Consider the following 19,834-nt stretch of genomic DNA (forward strand, 5'->3'; position numbering starts at 1 on the left):
ATGTTATAACTTATAACATATATAGTGATGGAACATATGTATATACATACGTGTGTGTGTGTGTGTGTGTGTGTGTGTTGGAATAGATAAAATGAATTAGTCATCAAGTGAGATGGAAGTGTAAAATTGGCAGTGAAATCTAGAACTCATCTTTATTCATTTCTTTAGTTATTAATTTATTTTTTTTTGCTGTGTGTGCTCACATGCGCTTGCATGTATGTGTTCAAACCTTGGACAGCATGTCGTGATCAGAGAAAACCTTACGGAAGCCAGTGCTCTCCTATTGTGTGAGCTCTGGGCATGAGATTCAGATCGTCAAGCTTGGTACAAATGTCTGTGCCTGCTGAGCCATATTGCTGGGCCGTAGACCTCAAAAATTTCCCAGGTGGGATTATGGTTTGCTTAAGCATGATCAGTTGGACAAGGTGTTGTTGTGTGAGTAGAACAAGAGAGTAGGGGAGCCTAATTTGATAAATTGGAATGGAGTCAGGCACTAAGAGTGAACAGCAAGATGGACGCACACTCCTCCAACCCCCAAGTACACTGTTAAAATTCCTAGTTCAGGCGGAGACCGGGCAACACTGCTGTATGTCTGGAATCCCAGAACTTGGAGGGTTGAGGCAGTAGGCTTCTCGGCTTAAGACAAGTCTGGGCTATATAAGTTTGAGCTATACAAACCAAATAAATAAATGAAAAATTACACAATCTGGAAAAAAGAAACAGAAAGATGGTCAAATTTTGAGGCAGTTTTCCAATGTGGAATCATTTCGTATTTACATCTTGTATTAATGTTTCGGCCTTCCTGGCTTTTGCTTCTTTTCTCCCCAGTGCTAAGCTATTCCTGCCCTCTTCCAGAAGTACCAGCTAGCTTTTGTCTTACTGTCTTTCTTTCTCTTCAGTGGTCTTATCTTATGTATTATTTAACTTACCCTTTATTATGTATGTATTATCATTCAACTTATTATATATTTATACATCACCCAGCTTTATTATTCAACTAGTTTTCAATTTAATCTTTTTATGTATTATTCTTCCTTCTTGAGGAACAGTAGGTTGCAAAAAGCACAACATTTGTTTTTCTTGACAGAAAGGCCACCGAAAGCCATCCCATATTTTCAGTCCCCAAACATTTTTTGTGTAGTATATGAGTACATTAAAAATAGAAATGATGTCATTTTTAGGTTGAAAGTCAATTACACCACAGACTTTGAAAATAAAATTAAAATAAAACAATACAAGTTTGATTCATAGTTAAAATGTAATGTCTAGAAACTCAGCCCTGAGTTCTCTGCATAATTGCCTTTTATCCCCCACCCCCACCCCAGTCCATAGTTGTGCTTTTCTTTGAGAGGAATTCACTTTTGTGTCTGTGAGTGCTCAGCATTGTGTCCTTTCCATGCCCCAGAGCAGCATTTCTTTATTGATTAATGGGCCCAGAATTAATTTCACTTAATGGGTAGACAAAGAAATGAGACTAAATTCTCTTACTCCCTTGCTCTTTCTAAAGTCAACACTTCTGCTTTGGCAGGTACACTTTCTCATGCTTGTCTTTATTCGGAGTTATTTTTGCTGTTAAACAGGAAATATCTTGTCCTTTTCACCCTGTGGGTAGCCAATGTCACTCTGTTTCTGGTGGGTCTCTACTGCAATCCTTGGTGTTCTTAGGCACATGACCAAAGGAGGAACCCCAAAATGTGGACTTCTAGCAGCTACTCACAAAAGCTAAGGCTATCACTTTGACTAAGAAAAGTTGTAAATCACGTAAGTTTAAAATGACAAAATCCCTCATAATCTCAAACTTTGACACAAATAATATTTGACTTTTTCCTTTATACAAGGAGGCTTCCGGGAGTTTGGCGGTCTTCTGGGAGCACTCAAGTGGTTGTGGTAGTTTTAGGGCTCTTGTCATTCTTTGCAGATGGTATAGCCAGAATGACTCTTTTCTGCTTCGTAGTATACAGGGAACTTCACTTTTTTATGTGATGGCTGTTGCACTTTATTATCTATCCTAAGAAGACTTGGGAAACTGATTCATGCAGCTTCAGTTCTTTTAAATTTACCTGTAGGCAGAGGTAAACATGAGTCAGTATTAAGCTACTGTCTTTTTTAAACCAACAACCACTAAAAATTTGAAATGAAGACTGGGGAGATGGCTCAGTGGTTAAGAACACTTGTTGCTTTTGCAGAGTACTGGGCCTCAGCTCCCACCACTCACATGGTGTCCCTTAACCATCTGTAAGTTCAGTCTCCTGACCTGCACTCAGCCAGCATGCTCATGGCACATACATACATACATGCATGCATCCATGCATGCACACAAAACACTCATCCACATTAAATAGAGTCAATCCTTTTAAAGGGTTAAAGAGTTTTTAAACAGTTTGGAATGGAAGCACTGTGATATCTATTAGAAGGAGTGAACTTGAGCTTCTTCCTCTTCTAACGGTTTGTATGTCTAAGTTCAGCTTCCAGTAGGTCAAACCTAATAGGGAGTCAGTCCTTGAAAGGTGGCATAGTTCTTGGTTGAAGCTCAGTATTGTCTTTGCTGTTTTCAAGATACCTTAGCTGAAATGAGCTTCCTTTTCCTATAAGTTTTTTAAACCTTTCCTTTGAATTCTGGCCCGGGCCCCAACCCTTTGTGGCAACTTTAATTGTTGTGGCTTCCTGAACAACTTTCTTTTCTTTTTGTCTTTTTGAGAATTATACTGAAAACAACAACAACCTCCCCCCCACACACACACAAAACCTGAAGTCTTCTAGATTAGCGGCCACCCATAGTCAGAAGTGTAGCTTCTGCCTTCTGTAGCTTCTGCCGTCTACTCCCTTCAAAGGCATGCCATTCCTCAAGCGCCAGCATGCTCATTACTCATCCCCAGTTTTATTGGATGCCTTTTCAAGAACTCAGGTAATTTTTCAAATGGTTAAAAAAAAAATGACACTAGTCTTTCACATTAATAACACTGGAGGCCTTTTTCTTATTCTAGAACATTATGAAGAGAAAATGCAGATAATATTTTTTAATACAGTGCTAAAGTTGTAGTGGTCCTCTTTTAACAGAGTCTTCTTTTTAAATATGTACACAGCAACATGCAGAGGTGAAAGTATGTGACAATCAGTCTACTTCAAAAGTGATGCAGGGAGCAAACGTGTTGGTGAGATTCTGAATTGATAATGGCTGAAGTTGGCTGCTAGGTGCAAGAAGTCCGTTATTATTCTGTCTACTATGCACACATTTAAAATTTTAAATGATAAAGTACAAATTTTATAGGCTGTGTTATTGTTAGAACATTTTGATATAAATTTATAAGGTTCCATAAAAATAAGCTTTACTTGAGATGTTAAGTCCTGAGTCATCTCCCTTACACTGGTGCCTGCTGGATATTCTTATCAGACATGCTGGCAAGAATATCTCACAGGTCACCCAGAGCGACCTGAGATGATGAGCCTTCACAAGAGTCTGCATTCATTTACCTGCATTAATTTTGTTCTCCTATCTGTTGCATTAGCCCTGCCCACACTTTTATTTCAGTCCCTCACCTTCTATATTTTAGAAGTATTAAGTTTTTATGGGATGGGTGAATGGAATCATGAATACATCTATGATGGCATGATTGACAGTATTTTATAATTCTTTTTTACTTCTTTATATTCTCTCACTGGATGTTTAGCTTTATAGATGCAGAGAATAAATCCAGTTCATGATTGTATCCCCAGAAAGTGGTGTCATTTCGGGCATGTATTAGGCCTCTAGTGCATACCTGTGAAATGAATATATTTTGAGCATGGATTGTGTGTGCCTTTTGAAGTGGGTGTCCATAGTGGTTCCACGGTGGATATTCCAACTCCACATAGTTTCTGTAGGGTATGCGCTGTCTAAACTCTCTATTTGTCATATGTTGCAATATGACATTAACATTATAACATTCAAACATGAGTGCTTCAAATCCCGACTTTGCCGTGTGTGTCCTCCCACCTGATTATCTCCCTCTTTCACAGATCACTTGGACTGCTTAAGTATTTTATGTGTCCCACCACTTTTGAATACTTACTTTGTAGACCCGTTATCCCCATGGCTACCTTGAAAATGGCACCATGCAGGGGTGGCCCTCCTTAACCTGATGAGGCAGAGAACAGTCCTCTGCACACAGAGTCTAGGAATATGACAGCAAGTGCCGCAGCGTCTCTGTACCCAGCCCACAGACTTCCTCTTCACTGCTGACAGAGGTCTCCACTCATTTTCCTCTTTGCTAACAGCGAATATCTCTAAGTCAGGAATTGTGTTTTATTTACCTTAACAGCCATATTTATCTGGAAAATAGAGGAACCTGATAAATATTTGTAGAATGAGCAAGTTAAAGACTGTTTTTTTGTTTGTCTTTGCTAAACAAGTAAATTTTTTTTTTTTTTCCGTAAAAGATGTTAGGTCAGAGATTGTTTCTCACACGCTAGCACCTAGTTACTTTCTCGTTATTTTCACAAGGTCACCATCAGGTCAAAAGATAGGCCTCAGTCATTGAAGTCAAAGAAGGCAGCACTGGGTTCTGGGACGTAGTGTATAGATTTCTCTAAGTGGGTAAGAGCAAAAGAATGCCAGAGGATTGGGAAATGAGATCTGTTTCGTTGATACACTGCTTAAGAAGGCGAGGCAGTTTGAGTGTGTCCCTTTTGCTTTGCAGATATGTCTTCTCCAACTACAATGAAGAAGCCCGAGAAGCCACTGTTTAGTTCTACATCTCCACAGGACTCTTCTCCAAGACTGAGCACTTTCCCCCAGCACCACCATCCCGGGATTCCTGGAGTCGCGCACAGTGGTGAGGCGTTCTGAGGGGAGAAGGAAGCCCTCCTTCTGTCCACAACCAAACACTTAAGGGTGAACGGGAGGTTTATTGTCATTGCTATGGTGACTATGGTTGCTAATGAACAAAATATTTTTCCTACCAGTTTATGAGAAAATATTAAAGAATATATAATTTCACAATATTCACATTTGAAATTTTACAATTTTAATCACAGGAACTTTCAAAAATAGAGTATATATTCATCTTAGCTTTAACCCCAAGTTTGGCTCTAGTTTTGTATATTCTACTAGAGAAAGGTGGATTTCAAAGTATATTTATGAGTTAGGGTTTTTTTCATAGGCACTAAAATGTAGACACTATATTTGAACACCTTTGAAAAATTTAAAACCTATATACAGTTAGTAATCAGTACTGTATACTGGGTGCGACTTACTTTTAAGTCTCCTAGAGAATAGTGTTTTGATAGTTTTATATATTATTGTGTTTATAATGATATTCTTACCGCTCCTAATTTGTAGTTAGATGACCCCTTTCCCACTAAATCCTGTTTTTAAATTTTCACTCATAAGTTGAAACATGGGGTTTATTGTTGCTTTTTAAAAATGCATGACTTTAAATGTTATCATTAAGGAAATTATGAAAATAAGATAAGAATATAAAAATTACAGTGGAATAAAAATTTTCATATTAATTGTTTGGGCTTTGAGCTAAGTGAAAAAAAAATAGTAACCATTTCATAAATGTTGCATATTTGGCCTCAAGAATTTACATACATTAATGGCATCTGCATTATGACACTTGATTAAGAATTTATACTTCTAACATTTTAAATAAATAGTATTTTTATATAATGAAGCATGAAACCTCGGTAGTAAGCTTTATATGATGGTTTCTACCAAATATTTAAATATCTAAAATACCAGTCATATATACAATTAGTATGCTTAATAGGTGTCTGCCTGTGGTCGGAACCTCAGTCAAGGCAAAAAAATTTTGTTCTTAAAGGACTTATGATATAGTAGGGGTCAATGGACCCATCCCTGGCCAAGTATGTAATCTCAGAAGGACCAGATATTTGGGAGAGGCTGAGATGCCTGAAATAAATATGTTCTAGTCTAAGTTTGAAGGGTAGGTTAACTCCAAGAAGGAGCAGCCAGCAGGAGGATACCTGGCTCAGGTAGAGGAAGGTATGCTCCAGGACAGTGCGGTCACCACAGCAAGGACAAATTCCAGTGTGGCCAGCGATCCAGAAATGGGCCCTGAAACACAGGGGGACCCACTTTTTAAAAAGTTGTTGGTACAGAACTAAAGCAGAAGTGCTGGAAGGAGCCAGGCTAGAGAGAGAAAGACAATTAACAAGAATTTGTAATAATGGAAGCAAAAAAAGTACACATGTATGTTTCATTTTAATGAAAAACATTTCTGTTGTGTAATTTGTCTTTCTGTCCTTTTCAAAGGATTAGAATGGCTTTTATTAATAAGATAACCATTTTTACTTTAATTTTGAAATACAAAATCCTACCTGCTTGTATCAGGCACACAGTTCCTGAACTACCCAAAGATTTGAAGATTTGAATTCAAACTTTAGATGTTCTGATTCTGTTGAAGAGAGAGATTTTTTTTTTTTTTTTTTTTTTTTTTTAGAATTCCTGAGGCCATTTAGTTCTCAAGCCCAGAAGCCAAGATGTAGTCACCTGTATGTTTCACAATGTTTCACAGGGTGTATGCACACATGCGCACAAAGCTGTAATTAAAATGTGGGGAGGTTAAGAGTACATATGAGGTTAGGATTACATGTGTGTTTCACAGGGGTTTGTGTACACACAAAGCTGTAATTAAAATGTGGGGAGGTTAAGAGTACATATGACTTAGGGTGTGGCTCGTTGTTAGAAAGCATACTTGAGGTTCTGGTCCTGGGTTAAAAAAAATCCTTAGACATTAAGTTTTTTTAAAATGCCCTATTTTTCAATAAACATTTGCATCTCCTTAAATTATACTTATTAAAAAAATAGAATTCAAAAGTCTTTAATGGGAACTACTGTTTTAAAAAAAATGTACAGTTGGGCTTCACAGCACCTGATAGAAGGGTTCCACAGGGAAGACATTTAAACCATGTATTCTGTTCCCACACTTCTGCAAGCCCTAAGGACCAGTCTTCTAGATCTGGCCAACTAAATTTGTAGTTCTTCACCATGCATGCCTAAATTCTTATATCCTGAGTGTTTTCTTTGAGGGAAATGACAGTATCTCTTTAAACTTTCTCCTCCCCATTCTCTTTTTCACATAATCACAAAGTTGAAGATGATCGTTATAGATAATCTACATTTGTAGTCACAGAAAGAACTTAGTTTTCATATTGTTTGCTGGGTTGTTTTCTAAAATGTTGAACACTGTTTTTATTTTCATATGACTTAGATCAAAATATTAAGGCAATGGAGACTTAATCTTTACTTGTAGGTATTTATTGTCTTAATTAGTAATTATTTCCAGCAACTCTATAGAAATAATGGCTAAAAATTCTCCGTATTTAAGGTTTAAAAATTCTTTTTCAAAACTAAACATTATATCATATACTATTGTGGAAAGGTACCATTGAACATATGAACACACATATTTTATATGGTATTTCATGCTGCAAGTAGAACATATTATTGCAAATATATGGGTAAACTCATCTGTTTACCTACATAAAAATTTAAATAGACATTTTTGTGGCTTTTATTTTTTATCTTACCTCAGCAATACTGCTGAACTTTAGTAACAACTGGAGTCAGAATAAAAGTTAGCCGCAGGATAAAGATCTTTTGGTTTTGAAAGGAATCATCTTCATTAGGAGGAAGGGTCCCGTTCCATGTGCTAATGTTCAAGAGAATTTACATGGTGAGCAGGTCGTTACTCATGATCTGACATTTTGGTCTGTTAATTGTTGCCTTTCATTTTAAACAACTGTCAACTAGGTTGTATAGAGAGATGATTTATTCAAAACTGAATTGCATTTCTATTTTGAGTTGTAGGAGAAAGTATGGGTCTGCTTCTCTCTAATTAATGCTATAACTTGGTCTGATTTAGGGAGACAAAGACTCTCTAATCAAAGAATGTATTTTGAATGGAAAGTAACCTACTCAAATATTATGTTTTGTTCGTGGATCTGGAAAGAAAGATGGGTTTGTTATTGTGGGTGGAGTTAATGTCTACATGTCCTTAGCAGTGCCAGCATGCAGAAAAAAAAAGTGAAAGGTAGTTTACTTAATTATGGGAGCAAGTAAACGGAAGGTCTCCACTTTTATAGCACTGGAAGTGAAAGAAGCAAGAGGACGGTCCACTGACTGCCAGTCTTTGGTTTTTTTGTTTGTTTGTTTGTTTGTTTGTTTTTGTGTGTGTGTGTGTGTGTGTTCTGCAGTCATCTCAACTCGAACTCCACCTCCACCCTCACCGCTGCCGTTTCCAACGCAAGCTATCCTTCCTCCAGCCCCATCAAGCTACTTTTCTCATCCAACAATCAGATATCCTCCCCACCTGAATCCTCAGGATACTCTGAAGAACTACGTACCTTCTTATGACCCATCCAGTCCTCAAACCAGCCAGGTAAAAACAAGAGAAAACAAAATCTATAGAGCCTAAGGGATGTGGGACAGGTCTAATTCTAAGCATGAGGTTAGTCAGAGAGTATTTCTGGTACAACATCAAGCTTTATAATCTGTCTTCAGAAAGCTGTGTGGTGACTCAATACTTTTTTTTTTTTTTTTTAATTTAAAGGTGGCTGAATGACAGGTAGGAAGTGTGTTGCCCCAAAGGGATACATTTGTGAAGCCATTTTGGGTTGAATGTTTTGGATTTTCATTGATTGAAAGTTTATGCAGAATGTTCATTGCCAAAAACCTCCTGAGCTGGAGTTCACACCTCTGAAATACCTGGTTTGATGTAGAGACAAAGTGCTTATTTCAGGCAGGAGCAAGGTATGTGCTAAAATAAACACCCACAAAAGAACTTACAGCTGTATTTATAGGCCAGTTATTCGGCATTAAAATCAGCTTTGGTAATGTAAACATTTTCAGCAGCCTTTGATGACTCCTTGACTCTTTGCAGAGACATGACTTAAATTTAGTAATGAGTAGCATTTCTAGCTTTTTTTGTCTTTGTCTTCTTTCTCTCTCTATCGCTCGCTGGCTCTCTCAACATCATATAGTGGTTTTAGGAAGTCTTTGTATAAGTGCAGTAACTCTTGCGCATTTCTCACGTTAGATGCCTGGGTTTTTTGTTTTGTTTTTGTTTTTGTTTTCTGGTGAGAGGTCACTGCATAGAGGTTTTTCACGGGAGGATTTTCCATAGTCAGCTAGAAGGTCTTTGTGCCAATAGAGTCTATCAGTGGTTTCAGCTGCTAGTCTAGTTACAGTATATAGGTTTTTGATGTAATTTTGATCTTACAGACAGTATTGGGTTTTGCTGTTTTATCTAAAATGAATAAAATAAAATAAAAACCTTTTCACTTCTAACAACTTTTAAGACTTTGGGGAATCAATACAACATTTTATGATACCACTGTTAAGTTGTGCCAAAGTTAAAGTATATGAGGATGTATGTATCAGTTACAAAGTTCAGGGAAAAAAGTTTTTGTATTAATTTGTTAAATGAAGGAGAATGGTTCCTTTGGATGCTTTATGTTAACGATAAAACACTGTACCCCTCGTGTGGCTTAGAAAGTTACCTTTGCTTTTAGTTTTACTAACTAATATATAAAACTAAATATTAACATTTGTGAGTTAAACATCTATTTGTGCTTTACGGAAAAAAAAGTGTCCATGTGGTATAGTGAGGATGAGACTAAAGACAATTAAGGATTGGGTGAGATCTTGGGATGCCAGTTCAGAAATAAAATTTGCTCTCAGAGTATGGATTCAAAAGTCTCTATTCCATAGAGTATTTTGCTAGACTCAGCTGGGAACAGTGCACACAAGGTCTGATTTTAATTTGTGTAGAATTTCCATGAATAACAAAGTCTAATTAAGACATCCATTAAAAGTCCTTAACGTTAATTCAGTGTGGAAAATCTTAGAGTTCCATTGGATTTTTTTTTTTTAACTGATGTCTTAATTAGGCACTGTTAGGGGGAAAATTATGCAAATTAAAATCAGGCCCTTAGTGTTACACATTTCTTTAATTATTCAGTGCTTGTTTTACATATATTTCAATTTCTTTATAAGTTTAAAGTGCATATTAGGTGATAATCTGCCTCTCTTGTTTCAGTTTTTCCTGTATGTTTTCAAAGTAAAGGTCCGGCTTCTAGAGAAGCATCTTACTTCCATCTCAGTTGAAAGCCAAAATCTCAAATAAAATTCTTCCAAGTTTTATATACTGGAAGAAACATAGTAAATAGGATAGCCCATCTCTAGTGCCAGTCTTCCACAGCCGAGAGACACCCCTCTCTATATCCAACAGCCGCTGAGGGGCAGGTGCTTCAGAACATAGCTTCATGTGTTTTAACTAGTGGGAAAGGGAAGAGTAAAACCTCCTTCGACCCTGGTGTTTTAGAAGAGTCTCCATGGACTTAGTCACTCCTCCTTGTCCTTTTCCCACTTTTGAATGGGAGAACTGTCTGTTTGTAATCATTCAGTCCCTGTAGACAAAGTGTATGCTATCCAAGCTTATCTTCAGTGGGACATTGCACTGGGATTTTTAACATATGACTTCTGCTCTGGGTAGATATTGAATTGTTTTGGTGAACACTATGTAAAGACACTTTTGCCAGTGACGGTACCGCCAGGACAAAAATGAGAGCTTTCTTCTTTCTTCTTTCCAGGGACATACACAAAGCAGTCATTTACAATGTTCCCATAGCCAGAAGTTGATAATGTCTATTTTTAAGAAACTGACATTGACCTAGAAAGAAAAATGGGTCTTTATAGTGAGTAGCAGAAATATATATTTTAAGGAACATTATATCTGCTTTGATGTTTTATTCCAAATGCAAAGCATTTGCAATTCAAAGTATTACTATTTCCCTGAACCTTTGCAGTGCAGGAGATGGGGAAGGACCACTTGTCCCCAAGTCCTGCAGTCAGCAGCTCCTTCCCAGCCTGTCCAGCACCATACTGAGCTGGATTCTTAAGCAACTGAGATGCCTTCTCCTCCCCACAGCAATTTGGAGATTAATTCCAATACTGCAGCACCAATTATTGCAAGAGAGTCAGTGCTATTCAGTGGAATATTTCAAATAAAATTGGCTTAAAGATATGTCTCCGACAGGTTTCCATAGAGGAAAACTCCAGTTTGTTTTCTCAGCATAAAGTTAAATAGTCAAGTATACATGATGAATTGTCAGGATATTAAAAATCAATGTTTAAAAGTAAAATAGAGGAGGTAGCCCCTCTGTAACCCACCCAAAGACTTAATCTATGCCTCTAAGTCAAAAAGTGCTATCTTTCTCTAAAGAAATCGCCAGTTATAGTGTATATGTGAGTATTTAGATATACATTGTTTCATTAATTTCTTTGCTTGGGAAAGTTGAGTTCATAAAGACCATATATTTGTGGAGAATACTTCTTGCAAATTGTTAGGAAGACCATGCAGCGAAGATTGTTTCGTGAGCATAATCAAAAACAGCATTCTCTACCTGAGGTAATATGTTCCAAGCTTTCTTCAAACAGTTTATCCTTAGTGTTTTGTCTCCTACCATAGCAACTGATTTTGTATTAAGTACATAAAACTCAAATAACAACATCTTTTCTGAAACTGGACAGGAAAATGTCTTTATTAATTCTCACAAGCATTTGTGTAACTTCTCACATATAGCCATGGAAGAGCAACAAACAGCAGTGTGAATCTGAGGGTCTTTGTGTTCAATTCGGTGCATCATAGTCATTTTCTCTGGGGATATTTTATTCCTAAGCATAATGTGTGACTTACTTTTACATTTTATAACTTGGTGAGCATCTGAAGTCTTAGATGCTTTAAGTCTTATTCTCTACACTTGTGTTAGTAAATCATTGAATGTAGACTGGACACCCTAAAGTCTAGGTCACCTGATATGTGTGTCTGCATTACCATTGTGTGAGAGAAAGCTGGAATCTTATATGAAGAAGAATGGATCACTTAGTGTAAGTGAAGGAAACTGTATAGGGGTGGATATGTTTCCTATTCTTGACATTCCTGTTTCCCTTATGGCAGCGACACCATGGTTCAGTAGGAAGATATTGTACTAAGAGGTAGAGTGAGGATGGTTGGGTTTTTACTGTAGAGAATTGGATAAGGAATTCCATTGTAGCTTTAGCTAAGGTTCACTCTCCATGTGGGTTTTCTACCCTACTACATGAAAGGGTTGGGTGTACTGGGATCTGGGGGTTTTGTAAAGAGGAAGTCACCTGTGCAAAGTGCATTGATGATCAAGGCCTTGCTTGAAATGCTGTTGTGCTGCTTTTTACCACTAACCATCGACTGGCTCCCAGCTCAGATTGAGAGGGTCTTCCTGGAGGCTGTCTACCTCCAGATCCACATGTGCACACTGAGTGGAGATGTTGGACAGGAATGTCTGCCTTTTGGATTGCTTCACCCCGCATTCTGTTTTTGTTTTGTAGCCTAACAGCAGTGGTCAAGTAGTAGGGAAAGTGCCTGGACATTTCACTCCTGTCTTGGCACCCTCTCCCCATCCCAGTGCAGTGCGACCTGTGACCCTGACCATGACAGATACTAAACCCATCACTACATCCACTGAAGGTGAGGCAGCTTCACCTACAGCAACCAGTAAGTATTTCTGTAGGAAATGAGAAATGTCCATCAAAGGCACCATTGGATACATGATCCAAGGTGGAAAACAGGGATGTTTCTGGCTACCTGACCAGATGGAGATTTCTCATTTAAGTGGAGCTAGCAGGCATGTATGTGGTCGGGCTGTCACATGCTTTCTCTTATCAAATTTCTGATAGTGCATCATATTTGACAAGGGAGAAGCATTTTTTTTGAGTAAACAGCCATAACAAAAGTAATAACCCATGCCTGCTTGTTCAAGGTAGACATTGAAATTACACTGATAACACAACACAATATAAAAAAAAATTTACATCACCAAAGAGAGATTAAGTAATTATTACTTATTGGAGTGTTTCTAGAAACCAAGCCCTTCCCTTAGGCGAATGGAGTCAGTGTTTCTGCAAGATAATTACATGTTTACCTTACTGTAGGTTATGTCACTGTGAGAAGCGATCACACATTATGCCATGTAGGCAAGAACACGTTGAAATTTAGGATTAGGTATGTGTAAGGTACCTACACTTACATTATCTACATTTTCTTTAAAGCTTTTGGTTATTTTGGCTATCACGTTACAATCAGATACTATGCTTGTTGGCATGGCCATAGCACTATAAATGTCAGACGCAGGCAGTATCCTTACATAGTACACATTGTAAATGTCAGGCTTAGGCAGTATCCTTATGTAGCTCACATCAGCAAGCCAAATGATTCTTCCACTTCATCATGTAGAATACTTGGAATTATGTAAGGGATACATTTTCAATTGGCTTCCCCCAAACTACCACCATCTTAGAGGGAGCTGGTGCACATAGAGTGGCCAATGGCAAGGTTTCATCTGAGAGGCACAAACATGCTCCATCACCATGATGTGTGCCTTATAGTCCAGTAGCTTTTTATTTGCAAAGAACAAGGAAATCTTTGTGCTCTGGAAACTCCCTTGTGGAAGTATAACATCAGAGACATCATTGGCTCGTATTCTGTCTTTCTGTCCTCTCTCAGCCCTGAAAAAAACATTCTTTTTAAATGGCTTCTAAAAACGTGCAAAGACACTTTCCATGAAAGAATGTACAACACCTTAGCTGCACAGTGAATCCTCCACATTCATTTATCATAATTCATGATCCCTATAAACTAGTAAGTCCGGATAGGCTCGGGATGCACATCACTAAAGAGCGAGGCTTGGTAAGTAGTTCACTGGCAAAGAGTCCCACCCTAAGAAGCATTTTCCTGAATGCAAAGATGGATGAGACTTTTCCTCTAAATGTCTTCTGTGTATATTACAATCACTAAGACACTATATGTGCGTTCTGAAAGTGAGCATCACAACATCTTTGAGCCAAGACAACAATTTAAATAAAAGCACATAAAAAAAAAAAAAACCAACATGATTTTAAAAGGTAGTCAAAACACTATCTCAGGATAACTGATCAAAACCAAAGTTCCAGGATCTTCTGGTACCTACTTTTATGCTGACACCCATACATCAAATTCAGGGGAGGCTCCTGCCCAGATAACCATAGCCCTTTCATGGGTGTGCCTTCCCCCTCTTAGAAAATTTCTTATATGCTCATGCAGAGGTCGTTCCGAAAAAAGATCTTACTTGACTAGAAAATTTTTCTAAACTATCCAAAAGGACTATCTAGCTTACAATAAAAGAAGGCTTTTCCATGCCTGTGTAAAATAAATGTGCTAAGTAACACCACTGATAATGAGAGACTGGATGTTGAATTTATACATCAGTGAAGCTAAATGGAGAGGGCAAGAAAGCCTCTGTTTGTGATTGGGGAGGACACTCACACATGAGCCTAGGCATGGTGTTCACACGGTAAGAACAAGGCTCCTCTGTCACTGACTAGACTGTGCGTTGAATTCGCCGGCCTGGTGAAGAGCAGGAAATGCTGGTTGCTGGCGACCACCCTTGCCTGTGCCCCTTATTATTTAACAGTAATTAGAACATAACCTGCGAGAATCTTTCGTGTTTTAAAAACTTGACCTAAAAGTGTCCAAGTTCAAATGATACATTTTTAGGTGAACATGAAGAAATAATATATTGATTTTTAAAAGCTAGCCATTTGAAAGTCAGTGTCTGAATTCCTAATTGATATAAAGGTTTTAAACCTTTCAGACTTCGTAGTGTAACATATGGTACAAACTCAATTTTTCTTTTTATCTGTGATGGAGCGGTAGGCTTAATTCTTCTTTTTCTCATAAAAGGTAGGCTTAGAAATGAGACTATTTCTCTGGGAAGTTCACTCCAACAAACAGAAAGGCACTTTTAAAAAGTAAATAAAAAGGAAACTAGAGCACAGCAATGTAGAAACCAGTCACCCGCCATCCACTCTACCTGGCAACCAGGTACGTAACAGTTAACACTAGCTTTGTCCTGGCCAGTCGCAGGCAATTGATAGCTGTTTCACACTCACAGAACATGAAAGATTTCTTTCTTTTTTTGTCATAATTTTTTCTATCATATTTGAGGACATCCCCCATACTAAACAAACATGGAACTGAGTCATTCTATGTGCTGTAGCCCAACTGGGGTCCTCTTTTAAAAAAGTGTTAGTGAACTTTTTAAAAGTTACACACTTAAGTTCAATATTTTTTCATCTCATAATCGTCATGTACATCTGCTAACTCTGTCATTGAAAACTGTCAATTTCCCTGACTCTTTGCCTACTTTTACATTGAGAGTCACAGGCAACCATGATTGGTTATTCCATTAGACCTAGGTGACAGGTGTGACTACAGAAAAAGACTCCAGTGTAGCCAAACCTCAGCCTCTAGACAGTCCAGTAGCTACAGCACACACAGAGAGACACCCACACCAAAGGATACATTGTGGTTTATTGCATCGATTTTTTTTTAAGTGGGGGGAATAGTTGATTTGAATTCAATTACCATTTCTTTTTCATTACTTGCTATTCACTCAGACCAAAGAGAAGAGAAATGGAGACTCCTTTTTGGTAGTAAATCCCACTTCTCTGGGTTTCTTAAACATGGACAGGGTGTTCGTTCTGACAGTTCACAATTTTTATCTTTGTTTTTGTTCTTCCTTGATCAGCCTACACAGCCTCAGGCACATCTCAAGCCAATCGATATGTGGGACTAAGCCCAAGAGACCCATCTTTCCTGCATCAGCAACAGGTGGGCACGTTTCACCAGGTGGAATGGGGTAGCCACGCTTTGCTTCGGCGCTTTTCTCCACGTTGCCTCTCAGATCTGGACTCAGGATGGGGCTCACGGGGCTTCCAAGACCAAAATTGATCATTTTGTTTCCCAGATTTTTTTTTCTCATTTTTCCTTTGCTTCTCACCTGTCTGGAGTTTCTGAAACTTGCTCACCACCTCCTCTGTCTTCATAGCACATAATGATAGCATCCACAGAGGCACCGCATTCCAGCCACACAGTATTGTTCTGCCTTACTGGATACTGAGGACTTGCTAGCCCAGGTGGCTTTCAAGGGCTGACATGGAAAACTAGTTCAAGAGTCAGAACATAATTTGTGTTTGAAGCAATTTTGTTTTCTCCAGACGCTTCAGTCCTCCTATGTATTTTTATCCAGGAGGAGGGTGCTTTGTATAACTGAGCTCATGGGGGACACATTATTCCCATACTAATAGTGTAAATTGCTTCACTGGTTTCAGATGGGATAAAACACTTTTTTTTTTTTCGGGAGAGGGGTCGATGATTCTGCCTTCTTACATCATTTATGTTTCAAGTAGCGTTTTAAATTTCACATCTCATTAATGCTGTAAATTTAATGCAAATGAAGTGTTTACCCAGACTGTGAAAAACTACATCCAGGATTAATGGTAGCTTATAAACAAATTAGCCACAGTCAAAAGCATGTACCACACCATCATAGAAATCCCATGATTCTAGTTATAGGGTCACAGATATACTTCTAAACTCTTCAGAATTGACGTCTATTTTATGAGACATATATTCACTCTTCTCACGTTTGGATACCAGGGCAGTTTGAAATTAACCGTATGCAAAACATTACATAAAAGTGTAGGACACAGTACATAAAGAAAGCCAGGAACAAACACCTTGCTCTTCATTTGTGAATCGTCTATGTTTTTACGAGGTCTATACATGTATCAAGCATGCACAGTTAACTTGTGCCCACTTACTCAGTTCTAGAACGGCCTCTCTGGTTTTTGCTCACTGTTCTCCAGGCCTTCCATTTCACAAGGCACCGTGATAGACTGTGTATGGTAAAGGTCACCACATGCAGAGTTCAGAGAAAACCATAGAGATGATAGCTCATTCAAGATACTTGACATTTTGCGAGGTTAAAATAGCAAAACAGAACACAAGAGAACTGACTGGAGACATCTGTATATAGTTATGGAAATACCAAATAACAATTAGTGGCTTTGCTAGCCAATGGCTTTTCAACATAATTCTCTGGAATGTTGCCTTTTTTTTCACCTCCAAAATTGCTAGAATATAAATATGTTACTATAATTCTATTTAACAAACGTATGTGTTTGCTGTGTTTTTCAAACATATTCAGGATTTATAGGTTTTGGAAACTTGTTCTTTTAAAAATATCATTATACATTTTTTCAGGAATATTTTTGTCATGGGACTTGCCATTATTCTTTATGACACATCCCTAATTTCCAGTTAATTTTTAATTCAAAAAACATGCCTCCATTATTTAACCTTTAGCCCCAAACACATTTAGAATATTATAACCAGTCCCATGCATTCAGAAGCAATTGTCCTCTCTTTTTGCTCTAGTCCAGGGCAGCGTTAGTGTATACCAATTAAGATTAATGTCAGGGTCTCCTGTAATGACAATCAAAAAAAGTTTATTCAGACTGAACTTCTCTTTTAACATTGTCTAAGATGCATCAAGATGCATCATGCTCAGCAGAGTGAGAACATGAACTTCGATGTGGGCAGAGATCTGGGCATCTTTTAATCTGAGGGGTGTATCCGACAGACGCTCTGTAAAGACTGACCCTTGTTATTTAGGTGGGCAGTGTTGAATAAAGACCACTTACAATGTGAATTTATTATCCGAGTTCAAACCTGACTACTATTTATTAATATATGGCATGTATTAATTTTTGGAAGCAAAAAGCCATATGCTCTGCAGTTAAAATCTGCAAATACTGAGCAGTTAGATAATTTATCTCTCTGTTTGTAATGGAATTTTTTTTTGAAGAAACTCAGTTTGCCAAATATACAATGAATTATGATTTTAAGGTATGAAGAAAACAGTGTAAATATACCTCACATGATGCAAGCATATCATTTCATTGAAGCACCAGTTAAAATCTGTTATCTTTAGCCTTTCAAATGAAGAACAGGAGAGATGAAGATGTATCTACCATGTGCAGGAATGCAGAGGGCCAAACAGTTGAAGTGACTTCAGTGAAGGGTATTCTTCCACTAGCAGAAATTAGATTGATTTACTGTGTCCTCTCATTACTTTAGGAAGATTTAGAAGAGACAGTTCTCCTAAGGGCAGCTCCTAAATGCATTGGGTTTAAAGCACTCAGTGATGAATGCAAAAGAAAATCAAGGGGTACATGAAATAAAAATGATCAATCACTTTATATTAGCGAGGAGAAATTCAGAAATTAGAAAGGCACTGGCTTTAGTCCGAGGTAGCTCTTTTAAACATTCCCCATAACCTTTAATATACATGACTCCTTAAGAATAAATATTGTCACCAGGTACATTCTTGAGGTCCTGTGGGTTGCTTTGTAAAGATTTATCCTCCTGGCTTATGAAAAGTATTGGTATGCGTTGCTGCATGCTATTTTTTCCCTTAGAAAAGAACTTTAATATAGCTGACATAAATTAAAGTTAACAATAAATTTAAGATTATTGTATTTTTGGCTGTCTTCTCATAACCTTCCCACAAAATGACAATGCAGAAGGGCTTTCACTGTAGCTGTTTCTAACACAGGGTCACACTGACGTTTAAATTGAAATGTAAAATATTAGAGTGCATTCGTTCTGGCAAATTTGGACAGTGAAGCACATGCTTTTATGCTTAGTTGCTTATTACACATATTTCTTAGTACTCACACCTTTGCAAGCTCCTTTTTACAATGATTGTTTTTGATTAATGCCAGTTCATAGCTGCCTTGAAATAACAACTGGTGTGTGTGTGTGTGTGTGTGTGTGTGTGTTTTCTGATGTTGGAATTTGACCTATCATATAAATGTGATATCTCATTTGAACTTAAAAAAATAAAGTCACTTAATTATGGAAAGTATTTCCAAGAAGTTCACCAAAAGCAGCTGCTAGCTTGTCATTAATAACAGCCCTCCCCTCGAAGGCTAACCCTTAGCTCGTAAAGCTGATCAGGACTTGCCTTTACGGCATGTCACCACCTTGGGCATTGTTCAAGGCCTGGCACTGGCCTGTCCTTGGGATCATTAGCAGCACTTGCCACTGGCATAGGAGAAATCTCCAAACCAGAACCCTTTCAACTAGAACTTCATTCTGCTTTAACTGTTCCGTGTGGAGGCTTGAGGCACTCCGGGGTCCTGCTTTAGCAAGCTGGGCTCTGTTCTCTACTGCCAGTTGCCTTGTCTTGGTTTGGAACACCTCAGAGAAGGTGAAGGTACCTTCTCTGACTTCCCTGGGTAGAAATCCCAAGGGATGTGGTCCTTATTTTCCTGCTTTCTACCTCTCATACACCTGCACACATTCCTTCCTGTTGACAGGGAGGCAGCCCTATCTCCCAAACTTTATCTACTTGAGGAAATGGAACCATCTAGCAAAATGTTAGATTTTGCTTGGAAAGAACAGAAATTATTATATAATTCAGCCTTACAATTTTAGTGTAGATGCATATTGTGAGAAAACTCAGTTAAATTAACACCAATTCCTTATATACTAAGTTTCATAATTTGCTTATTTGCTATCATAGGGAGTTTAGTAATTTAAGCAGAATCCTTTAGTAATACACGTCAATACCACAACATTTTTGACAGACTTTATTGTAAATTGACGCTAAAAGTTTGCATCTCAGAAACTTTCTGTGTAGCCATGGGACCCCACCACACAGCCCTAAGAGACCCCACCATACTACCCAGCCATCAGAGTAACATCAAAGTAACCCTCGGTAGCCTGGAGATTGTAAGTGGAGTGAGTAGGAAGTTGCTTTGCCTTCCTTGAATGAAAGTAAGCTCCTAACTGTAGGAAATAAGACTGGTTCTCAGTCTCAAAAGGATGTCCTGACTGTCTGTGCTGTCTGTGACTGGAGCCCTTGGCTGAGCGCCTTGTCACTTACTGCGTGGGTTTTACTGGCGCTT

The 19,834-nt window shown here is 38.1% G+C and overlaps 1 protein-coding gene across 5 annotated transcripts in view; it reads left to right on the plus strand.

Annotated features, from left to right (window-relative positions):
- Positions 1-19,834, plus strand: part of Nfib (nuclear factor I B) — a 217,795-nt gene that overhangs the window by 172,048 nt on the left and 25,913 nt on the right. For 3 of the 5 annotated variants that reach the window (XM_055629813.1, XM_055629796.1, XM_055629832.1), the window contains 4 exons: positions 4,677-4,811; positions 8,200-8,384; positions 12,371-12,536; positions 15,607-15,689. In XM_055629813.1, coding sequence (XP_055485788.1) covers positions 4,677-4,811; positions 8,200-8,384; positions 12,371-12,536; positions 15,607-15,689 — 569 coding nt within the window. The remainder of the gene's footprint in view (positions 1-4,676; positions 4,812-8,199; positions 8,385-12,370; positions 12,537-15,606; positions 15,690-19,834) is intronic. The other 2 variants (XM_055629806.1, XM_055629822.1) reach the window with 2 other exon arrangements.

Source organism: Psammomys obesus, unplaced genomic scaffold, assembly GCF_907164565.1.
Source record: "Psammomys obesus unplaced genomic scaffold, mPsaObe1.curated_primary_1811, whole genome shotgun sequence".
Classification (NCBI taxonomy): domain Eukaryota; kingdom Metazoa; phylum Chordata; class Mammalia; order Rodentia; family Muridae; genus Psammomys; species Psammomys obesus.